Raw genomic sequence first — 12,327 nt, forward strand, 5'->3', positions numbered from 1 at the left:
GTTTCTTACATACAAAATAAGCCAAATTACTCACTTTCGGAAGATGTATATACATATTATAGATAGCCAGGTAGGTATCACTAAAAATTGTCGTCTTATAAATAAATACTACCATCTACAATCATTTCTTGCAATCACATAAAATAATTCACTATAAGTGCCACATTTATTTTTTCTATTCCACATAAAAATGGTGGACAAGTCTGACATTCGTGTAATCCTGGAAGAAGCAGATAAAGATTTTTCAACATTTAACAGTGAATAAAAGCCTTCAAGTGATTCATTTGATAAATTATCAGGTATTTTGCTGAAATAATATTCAATTAATCTATAACTTTGACACTGATTAGGTATCTCAGAACTGAATAATTTAATTATTGGTTGGAAAAGTCTGGTTCTGGTCCACATAAAATTGTAATTGAAAATTAAATAACAAATATCTACATTCTATCTTTTATTTCAATGTTTTATGTTTCAAAATTTACGATTTAGATGATTTATAAAACGTTTATACTATGTAAAATGCGTGTGCAGTTCAACTATTTTACAAGAAAGATATTCCTTTTTATCGAAAAATTTCAACAAGTTTTTCTACTTGTAACTTGGTTTGCATAAAAGGTTACGGAGCGACACATCCTGCAGCTTAAGGCTGTATTACACGTGTACGGCACGTGTTCGCTGACCTAGAAAAGTTTTCCCGAGTGAAAAAATGCTGACTTTTTGAAAAGGCAGCGATTCTCAGCTGTAATACCAAAAATTATCTAAATTTTTGTTTGTTCTAAAAAGTTTCTAAGAGGGAAGATTGCGGCAAAATAGCAAAGTATAATAATTTTATTTTAAATATATTTACCTCAAAGTTGATAAAAATAAAAATTTCAAACTGGGGAAAATATTTATAATCAGATCTAAGAATAATGATGTTCGCGCAAGAGAACAAATAAATCTCCATCTTTGAATTTTTAAAATTTTTCGCACTGTCAATGCATATATTCGTAATTATTCATTTAGCTACATAATATACTACATTTTTCTCTCATTGGTTATTCCCTCTTGGTTGAGGATTGTGACCACCTTGAAATTCTGTAATCTTTTGAGCAACCAAGACATTCTCCCTGCTTCTCTCAGAGCAGAAGGAAGGCTGTCGACAGTGAGCTATTTTACTGGATCACTCCAGCGCGCTGACGCTCTTCCTCTACTTTACTTTCTTTGGAGACTAACCAAAACCACCAGTTTCTCCTGGTTATCCAATCCATACCAAATTAGCTCAAAAACCAAATAATGCGTCTCATACATTTATTGTCGACAACCCTTCTTTTATTTGGACTCTCTGAATTATTGACTGATTAGTCGTGTATTATTTCCAAGAAATATGAAGCATTCAGCGCCAACAGCACATTTTGAAGGCATGAATTGACTTCAGCTCCCTTTCCTTCAGGGTTCATGACTCGATACCGTACAAACATAATATGGAGAATACTTATGTTTACACAAGCATCATTTCCGTGATAATTAAAAATATCTCGATCCTTCCATATTATATTGGTTTGATATCTCATCGAATTTTTTTAAATCAGTGTGCACCAATGGCGAAAGGTGGAGGTAGACTGTTAATATCAGTCATAAATAGTGCACACGAAACTTTGTCAGTCATACGTATTTGATTTCATTGAATTTTAATACTGCCAACGTGAAGATCTCTTCACTTAGAGTGTTCGGCAGTTTTGTATTAGCTTTAATTTGTTACTTACTATAATTTTTAATATTACCTCTACGTGCTCATCTCTCCCATGGGTACCTTAACTTAAAGTCATGAAAATTCAGTCGAAGCACAATTGAGTGCATGGCGACCTTAGTCTTGGGTAACTGCTCCTAAGACGTTCTCAGTCATAAAAAAATTATGCTTTACACCAAACGTAGGGTCCCGTAATATGCCCGAATAAGACCATAATATGTGGTGCGGGGAGGGTGTGGTTTGGTGTGGCCATTAACTTCACTGTGCCTATGTAAACTGTTACTTGTCAATTCAGAAATAAACTCATCATCTCTACCAGCAACTACAAGTCTTCATACTTCGCTCATCACCCATCATCATTCCTTATCTCTACACACACGTATCACACCAAAAATATTAACAAACTTACAATTGTAACGAAATTTTCTTCTATTAATATCATAGATGCATTTTCATTAAAGAAGTTGATAATATCTGAAAACCTCGTATACCTGAAGGTTTTCTACCAAAGGGGAAGCATTGAAAAATGACTATAAAGTATTATGTGAAAACCTTTTCAGAAAAGTTCACTGTTGAAACCGGATGTAGGTTACCTACAGGCGCGAAGTTTTTTCGACTTATTTAATATTTACTCTATTCTGAATGTTGACTTCTATCACACCGTTTCTTATTGTGGGTTAGTATACTTCGGGCTTTAGTAAATTTATGTAAAATTATTAAACGAGTTTATAATGGTCAAGCCTATCCAGAAACTTTACGGGAACTTAGAAAAATACTATTTATAACAGTTTGAAATGAACAAAAATATTTTTTTTATATACATGAGAATATACCTCCCGTAAAACTCGCCTCAAAACCAACGTTTTGTGCAATAGCACCAGTCCTGATCCAGATTTTTCTCTGATTGGCGACGTGCAAAACATCGAGATCATCGACAGCTTCTAATGCCTGGGAGTATACATCACGGGCGATGGCATTTTGCAGAGAGAGCTCGCTTTCCGAATGAGAATAACTGGAGCAACATTCAACTCAATGTTAAGTATCTGGGAACTACGAAACTATATGTTACCTATTCGACGCTTCCATTCTGAAGGTGCTGCTTTACGGTAGCGACACATGGCACCTTACTAAGGTTCAGATCAACCGTATACTGGGATTCAAAACATATGTTTGCGACGGATACTTGGTGTGCGGTCATGTTACTTTAGGAGTGACGAGGAGATATAAAAAAACGCACCAAGCCTCTCACTACGCAAAAGATGAAGATGTGTCGCTGGACATGGTTCAGATGCCAGAAGAGAACACAACCTGACTTGCCTGTTTTTCAAGTCAACCGGATTCCGGCGTCCTGCTAAATACTTTTATACGGCGAAGCTACGGAATGCTGGTATGACCTGGAACAATACAAAAAGACTGGTGTTCATTTATGGTCCAACTATGGGGCCGATATGGCAGAAGAGTGTGTAATTTATAACATAGATATTTCAGATTTATAATATATATATATAATAACAATGAAAGGATTAAACCAAATTTCAAAAAGTAACAATATAAAATTAATATATTTCATTACATTATTAAAACAGAAAATTCAATTAATGTTAGAATATTGTAATTTATAAATTTAAAATGAGAAAATCATTTTGTTTTTATTTTAAAAATTAACTTTGGTATGTAAGCTCTCTATGAAATGTTTTTTAACCACTTACATATTACGGTGAAAATATTATCTCTAGCTAAAATATTTTTCAATTTAACCTTTACATTGTTTATACTAGCAGCTATATTTTTTATTGAATACTATAATAACACACAAGATTTACAAATTTAAAATTCTTCGGTAAAAATAAATAAAATACTTGAAACTGTCTATACTATATTATTATAATATTAGAAATAATACTTAATAAAGTACAATTGGTAAAGTCTCGCCGATAAAATCTCACTCGATCCAATTTTTATAGGAGAACAAAAATTTCATAAATTTTAATTATTAACAATTAATTTTATTTTCTGTATTTTTTCTTTTGCAGGATTACCACACTATGACGATGATAATCTGGGACCAAACGTCAGCTCGTATCCCTATTTTGAGTTCAATGTGCCTCGAAACGTAACAACTGCAGTTGGCCAAACTGCATTCCTGCATTGCAGAGTTGAGCAACTTGGGGACAAAGCGGTGAGTTTTATAATACTTTCCACATTAAATCTTTCAATGACCAGATAAAACTACATCTGTACGAAAAACTAGATTTCCTTATCACGAAAAAGAACACTTTCGGGAAAATGCTCTTCATGTTAATGTGTTAAACGTTACAACTTTCTGGTTTCAAGAATTTGATATTACGATAATATTTGAGGAACGAAACCTGTTATCTCAGCATTTTTTTACTAAAAACATTCTAACTCTTAAGTACTTAATTATTATATATTTTTAATATTACATTATATTGCTATGAAGCACCTATAGTCTCTCCAGTGAATGAAGTTAGTTAGCTTATTTGGACATGCTGTTTTTAGATTACATAGCTTACTTGTGTATCTACGTTTCATGAACGTATATTAATATAAGTCGGACACTCAATTTAACTATGTATTAATTACTAATTTTTTCATAACACAAATGAAATAATTAAAGTCATTAAAACTGAAATGCCAATGAAGCTTGTAAATACTAAATTCTTATTGGCCATTGCGAGAAAGAAAATAATGTTCAAGCGGGACAGAATTTATATACCAGCTAACTACCGTTATAATTCAGATTGGGTATAAATATTACATAATTATCTGTGTCTAAAAATAATATTTAAAAAAATATATAATATAATACACTATTATTATTGGTATCACATATTGACACTATAGCCAAATGTTTTATGTACACTTTATGTGTCATTAGTACCTACATACGTAGTACGAAGTATATTTGAAAATGGATCTAATATCTGGAGTCCTTATGAGGTTTCTAATAAGGTAGTTTTAGAGCGCGTTTGAAAGAAATTCTTCGATATCTTTATTTTAATGTAGTATAATATAAGTAGTTTCCTTTTGAAATTTTCTCAAACAAGTATTTTTCGACTAGCTTTCTTAAAAAAAATGGTCACCTTTCATTTTCTTGAAGCCCGTAGGTCATTTCTGCTATTAAATCATTTTCCTTGGTCTTGCGTGGTATAGTTTCCAATCCTGGTGTTCTGAAAAATTTGAATTTATATGCATCCGTCAATTACATGCGTGTGAAAACTGTTTAGTCGAGGGTAGTGCGGCTAGTCAATACAATTCTTAGAGATGTAGAAATTTTTAGTGATGTGCTATGTATTTTTTTTAACATTCTATTTTATTGTCTAATTAATATTTTTCTTAAATTATTGTTCTTTTTTATTTTTTATTTTTTTTGCTTCGTTCTTTCTCTACTAATTTGATTTACCTGTACTTTTATTATAAATGTCATCTTGTGAACGTATTGAATTAATAATTTGTTATGTGCACAATTTGTGTTTTGAAAATATTAAAATAGATATATATGACAGTTTATTAAATCAATAACTTAATTAATGATTATTTTTCTTATTATACTAACAGTGTCTCACTGGAGGCTTAGTATAATTTTGATAATGGGTTGTTAGCATCAATATTAATTAGTATGATATTGATGGAGTGTAATAGATATTATAGGCATACTATAAATATACATAATAACGGTATTACGAGGCATACAATTAAAAACGTTTTATACACAACATAACTAGAAGAAGTTTTTTATGAAAAAGTACCTTAATTAGATCTCCCATATTTTTATGAATTATAGAACTATTCTAAAAAATAATCTCGACCCTCGAGAATATAATATTATACAATAAAATATTGTGTTGCTAAAATTATTTTCCCCTTCTAAATATTTATTTTTAAATACATTATAATATTATTAATATTTTAAATAAAGTGATAAAAATTTATTTTAAACTCCATGGCATTGATGAAAATATTGATATACGTCTTCTTTTCTCACCATCCCTTAGCAAAGGTCGCTTATCATCAGGAAAATCTTAATCTACGGAAAAGTTTCGTGGAGATGTTATTGTACCAATCACCGAGTTATTATTATATTTATTATGCGGCGAATTTATCTGCTAAAACAATTAGTATCGATACAATGGTTCAAAAAACTCTGAAAGCTTATTATTGACCTTAAAAATATTTTAAAATAATTATAGAGAAATTTTTATCGTGCCAATTTCTACGAATCAAATAATATTATATAATACACGATAATACGGTTAGTAGTAGCGTATTAATAAATTATACTCCTTAAATATTTCAAAATATTATATTTTAATAGTGAAAAAATATTATTTTGTATAAAAATATTTAAAATAATGTCAAACTATCCGGTACTCTATATGGGAGAAATTTGGTTTTGATTTGAATTTTCTATCATTTAGTTTATTGCGTAGTGAAAAATCAAATTTTGTAGAAATTTAAAATTTTGATATTAAATAAAAGTGGTACTTTATTATCTTATATTATTATTATCAATATCAGTCGTGATTAATAAATACTTTGTTATTCGCTTATTATTAAATTTTGGCTTGCCCACTTCATAAGCATAGTATTATATGCGATTTTTTTGTACAGATAAAAAATCATAATGAATCAAAAGAAAAAATGCATCCTAATAAGGCTACTTTCGGGTGATGACAGTAACACTACAATAATTTGTTCTTTGTCATCGTGAGTATTCCGTAGAACTTGTGTTATTTAAAATATGAATATACTACAAGATAAAAAATTCTAAATTAAACCAGAAAATGGTACTCATTAATATTATAATATATTATATTACTCTAATTTAATATTAAATAGCTGAATAGAATAACCAACTCAACATAAGAATTGTAAACTCCGTACGAATCGACTTAATTTAGTGTATTTATAATATTGTATTGATATATGCTTTTAACTTAGTTGTAATAATCTCGCCCAAATGATAATAATATTATCCTTAAGGGGGGACATGCTCGTCGAAGGTCAAAATTGAGTTTTTATTGTATTTTCAAACCATGATCCTGGACACTCCTTAAACGTTGTAGATAATCTATTTATATAATTTTGAAGCCTTATTATCCTTCATAGTTATTTTAAACATTTGATGGCTGCATGAAGTATTTTTGTTACATTAAATAGTATTCTTTTAAACCTCTTGCTCTAATGTTTTAGAATATAGTCATATTTCGGTACATAACTGTGCAGTGGTGTTAAGATTTTTTACATTTATTAATTTTTAAACGCATTTATAAAACCATTAGCATAATTTATTATGAGATAATTTTTGTAAAATATTCACGATAAAAAATTATATTGATAATCTCTGTGATCCCAAATTTGACAAGAATTAGGCATTTTATTATTCAAAAAATCGGCAAGATTAACACATTTGAAGATAATTCTAAAGATATTTATTATAAGCTATGTTTTTGACCATTCAAGTGTGATAAACATTTTATGAATAATGATTGCTTTATAATAATTATTGACCTAAGAATAAGGTAGTGTTTTTTTAAAATACGCCATTTTTTTTGTCATTCCCCAGTGGTTAAGCTGCAACATACGGCCGTAGCCATAAATTGACAAACTATAATTAAAGTAGGGAGTAAAATGATATTGACGCGCGTGTTTGAACATGTACCGTTTAAAAAAAAATAAAAAAAAAATCAGTTAGGTACATGTTTAAACACGCGCGTCAACATAATTTTACTCCCTACTTTAATTAAAGTATGTCAATTTATAGCTACGGCCGTATGTTGTAGCTTAACTACTAGGGAATGACAAAAGAAATGGCGTATTTCAAAAAAACACTACCTTATTCTTAGGTCAATAATTATTATAAAGCAATCATTATTCATAAAATGTTTATCACACTTGAATGGTAAAAGACATAGCTTATAATAGGTATCTTTAGAATTATCTTCAAATGTGTTAATCTTGCCGATTTTTTGAATAATAAAATGCCTAATTCTTGTAAAATTTGGGATCACTGAGATTATCAAAATAATTTTTTATCGTGAATATTTTACAAAAATTATCTCGTAATAAATTATGCTAATGGTTTTATAAATGCGTTTAAAAATTAATAAATGTAAAAAAATTTTAACACCACTGCACAGTTATGTACCGAAATATGACTATATTCTAAAACATTAGAGCGAGAGGTTTAAAAGAATACTATTTTATGTAACAAAAATACTTTATGCAGTCATCAAATGTTTAAAATAACAATAAAGGATAATAAGGCTTCAAAATTATATAAATAGATTATCTGCAACGTTTAAGGAGTGTCCAGGATCATGGTTTGAAAATACAATAAAAACTCAATTTTGACCTTCGACGAGCATGTCCCCCCTTTTATCCTAACTTTAAGTTCTTACCTGGAATAATCCGTGCCAAATTCAGGAACAGATTAACTGGGAATCTATTCATCGAGTATTGTATACTTCATTTCATGGAATCACTCCGGTGTTCTTTAGAAAACTTTATTTTAATCGGTTTTCATTATCATCATGTACAAGAATAGATTCCGCATTAAGTAAAGGTCTTTCCTCTCTTGCTGAAACTAATTAAAATTCACATTATTTAAACAGGTAGCTATATTAAAATATCAGCCAATAAATAATATGTATTAATAATTATTTATCTTTTATTTGATATTCACTATAATAATATATAAAAAAATATTTTTTTACTATACATGTTTCATCTATATAATATTCTGTCATAAAAAACAAACGTAATAATTAAAAAAAAATCATATTTGACTTATTTATTTATGTCGACAGCTATTTTGGGCTATAAATTCACCGACAAAACATCTGTATCATAACTGGCTGCGCTTTTAAGTGGGCTGTAAATTTTGATGGAATGATTCGGATGCTGGGGGGCGGGTTATGTTAAGGATGGCACGCATCAGTTATTAAATATTATTTTATGCTATTGAAACTGGCTCCGTGATCTGGTTGACACTGCTGGTTGCACTATTACTTTCGCGCGGTATTTTTTATTGAATCACCCGATGCGCGGTACTTGACAGTCAAGAATGGTTTAGGTTATAAGTATTTATAAGCACACGGTTGATGAATTACTCTGTATATGCTTTGAATTCCTCGTTACCGATGGTCTAATTGTAACAAACCTAGATGCGCTCATTTTGTTGATGTAACTAAATGTTTTTCAATCACGGTCGATTGATGACCCGTGACGGAGTTACGCCTGGATTTGTCACAATATGGTAGGAAGAAAATATAGGGACTAAGGTGACCATAATTGGCCCAACATTATGCCTATCATGTCATAATGAAGTGGTATATTCTTTTTAGAACCCTTGCAGATGATAGTAGCGTAGTGTAATTAATAATATTTTCATGTATTTTTTTTTAATTTTTTGTATTTATTAAGGAAATAAGCAGTTACATTTTGAATACAAAAATGTGTTTAAAAAAGAATAGTTAAATTATATTGCAAGATATATGTATACAATATGAATATATGATTTAATATTGTAAAAGGAAATTTGTGATTTAGGTTATTTTTAAAAAGAAATTTAAAAAATGTCCGAGCGGCTTTTGCGACTAAGCGATTAATATTTTCGATAGAGAAAGATAACTTTGGCAGTCGATTAAAGTTGTTTCAACATCCTTTACAATTTAAGATATTAGTTTCAACGTCAGTAACCGCCAGTGTTACCGTTTTTTATTATTTTATAAATTTCTATTCAGTACCTATACCAGTTCCATCGTATTTATATATATTTATAAAATATAAAATCTAGTTCCGTTTGTTATTTAAATATAATTTAAGCAGATGTCAATGTTGCAGTATCGTGTATATGTCATTTGTTTTATATTTTACCTAAATACTTTTAAAAGTATTGACAATTATTTCTGCAGTGTAAAAATCAATATACTAGTGATCAACAATCGCAACTTGTTTTAAGAACGTGATATAGGTAGTATATATTTAAATTACCTTAAGCCTACACTTGTGACGTATAGAATCAAATCCAGTCAGATTGTCGTAATTGCAAAATATCGTCTGTTGTTGTGGATGATGAAATTAATATGAAGATGTCTGATTCTGATAGTCATTTATACAGAATGATATTATGAAACACACATTTTAATCAAATTTCATACGGGTGATTAAAAATGTATCTTATTATTTATGTTTCGTTAAGTAGTAAATTTATTATAAATTTACGTATTCTCTATAAATAATAAAATGGTTTTTTAAAAAAAATATGGACATATATGGTTTTGATAATGAATGTGACTCCTGTTATAATGTTTTTTTTATTATTATCGAAGTACTGATAAGTGTTCTTACTTAGGATATATGCTTTTCTTCTGGGCCACCTCGACGGTATTTTAACGTCTATCCCCTTTATATCTAGTTCCTATCTGGAGTAAGCATGATTGTCTTGGGGAGGACCCGGCCTCGGAGGCTTCGCGACCAGGCGAGGTCGGGTTGTTGATCTGGGTGATTAGGTCTGGATGAATTTAAAGTAAAACAAACTTCACGCAGGCGTCCGTTGATTGCTTCGTGCACCTCCTGTCGCTTCTAGCTCATTCTCTTCATTTCCGTGTTCGTCAAAGCCTGGAAGAGCTCCGAGTATCGCCGCTCGGAGCTCTGCTTCTTGGCAGTTTGGCTGGGGTAGGCTTGGTCCTGGTTCGGGCGCGTGGTCTTGAGGGCTTACTTTTTCTTTAGGAAAAAGGCGCGCATGTTGGTTTCTTCTTTGCCTGGTTTAGGCGGGTTGGTCGTCTTTTTCTTCTTCTTGTTCTTGGATTTCTTTGGTTGGTCGGATGTGGGCGTGGCAGTATCTTGGGTGTTGTTGGACGTAAGCGAGCGGGCTGTGTGTTCAGCTTCGTCGAGCTCAAATACTGTCTCGTTGTAGTCAATTTCGGGTTTTTGGTCTGAAGTCTTTCCATTTAGGCGGTGGTCAAGAGCATCAGAGAATTCAGCCAGAAAGAAGTGGGTGTTTGCATGATCCTTGCAGCTTTGTGTCTCTCTGAGTCCGTTGGATTCTATGAGGATTGATCTTAATGTGCTTTCGGAGTGATCAGTGTTGTTTAAGAGGTTTTGGATATCCTCGCGGGTTGAGCGTTCATGTTCTGGGTCAAGATTTTCGTTCATTCTGCGGATCAGCTTTTTCCACTTCTCTTCCTCTGTGTAGTCCAGTTTTGGTCCAGAGGCGGAAACGGGGGACTTGGGACTTGCTGTTTCCGGGGACTTCCGTTTGGTGGTCTGCTGAGGATGGTCAGGTGAGTCCTTTTCTTCGTCGTCCGATGTTTTTTCTTCAAGCTCATCGGGAATCGGGGTCTGATAAGTGTTCGATTGACTAGAATTCTTAAATACAATGTTATCCAACTCTCAGCAAAAACATTCCCGATTTCCAATACCGATTAATTTCGAATCACACAGTGGCGTTCGATTCAGATGGCAAGATTCGAAATTGAACAACTCAATCGGTCTGTAAACTTTGTCGAACTAGAGACGTGACAACACTCGGACCGGAGCGACTCGATTCGAAAAGTTTTGCACCGTAAATACAAAGTTATACTGGATTCAACTGACCGTGTCATCGAGGCGGCTAAATCTTGTTCTGGATTATTCAATTCTCAAGATAGAATAATATAATGGCAGAGAAATTCACTATACTTTTACTTGAACTAATCATACTCTATAAATACTTGAGTATAACTTAGCTCAATAGGCAATTATATTGCTCTGTATTGATTTTACACCTAATGGTTGGTACGATACTAATGGAATTATTACAATGCGACACTTCGATTATATTGTGATAGTTTAGTGAATCTAAAACATCGTAATCTCGTCGTTGGGCAACTTTACTCTAGCCTCTTACTTCGTCAATGTAATTTTTTCAGTTATATTTCTTGATTTTCTTTTATTACAACGTTTTTATTACCTCGGATTCTTGTTTGTCCAGTACAAATCTTGCAATCGATATTTAACTAACTTCCCGACTAGCTAGACATTTGAAACTTTAAGGAATTTATCAGAACACGATGCCAATGCATTCTTTTAATACTTTTAACCTGAATGAATGAATTGAATTCATTTTCAGATAATTCTGTTTTGTATGGAAAGTTATTTCAGAAAAATCCTTGAAAAGTAAAAGACTATTATTGGTTGCTAAGGGGGTGGTCCTAGCAACTAAATTATTAATATATACGTGCGTTACTATGGAAATCAAAATGAAATGTCAAAATGACATTTCAGTATTCTATATTTGTTTGTTTGTTTTTTATTTACTTCATATCAAGTACAAGTTTGAACATATTGAGCATAATAATTCAACAGAAAATTTAAAAACGTTGTATATAAAAAGTTCTTTTTATCTTGTAATTATTATTATTAATCATGATATGCTTATTTTTACAACAAATGTTTTAAAATAATTTTCATAAACGAGGAGCTTTGAATATGCCCATCACTGTTTTCAGTAAAATGTTACTGTCACTATCGTAAAAAACCTAAGTCAATTAAAAAAACTTCAGACGTTTAAAATGACAGTATACATATTA

The 12,327-nt window shown here is 31.2% G+C and overlaps 1 protein-coding gene across 1 annotated transcript in view; it reads left to right on the top strand.

Annotated features, from left to right (window-relative positions):
- Positions 1 to 1,583: 1,583 nt before the first annotated feature.
- Positions 1,584 to 12,327, top strand: part of LOC147074908 (zwei Ig domain protein zig-8-like) — a 197,049-nt gene continuing 186,305 nt past the window's right edge. Inside the window, exons 1-2 of the mRNA XM_085943269.1 lie at positions 1,584 to 1,599; positions 3,766 to 3,911. Coding sequence (XP_085799395.1) covers positions 1,584 to 1,599; positions 3,766 to 3,911 — 162 coding nt within the window. The remainder of the gene's footprint in view (positions 1,600 to 3,765; positions 3,912 to 12,327) is intronic.

The sequence above is a fragment of the Rhyacophila brunnea genome, unplaced genomic scaffold (genome assembly GCF_057557595.1).
Source record: "Rhyacophila brunnea isolate RB1 unplaced genomic scaffold, BYU_Rbru_1.0 scaffold_15, whole genome shotgun sequence".
NCBI classification, from domain to species: domain Eukaryota; kingdom Metazoa; phylum Arthropoda; class Insecta; order Trichoptera; family Rhyacophilidae; genus Rhyacophila; species Rhyacophila brunnea.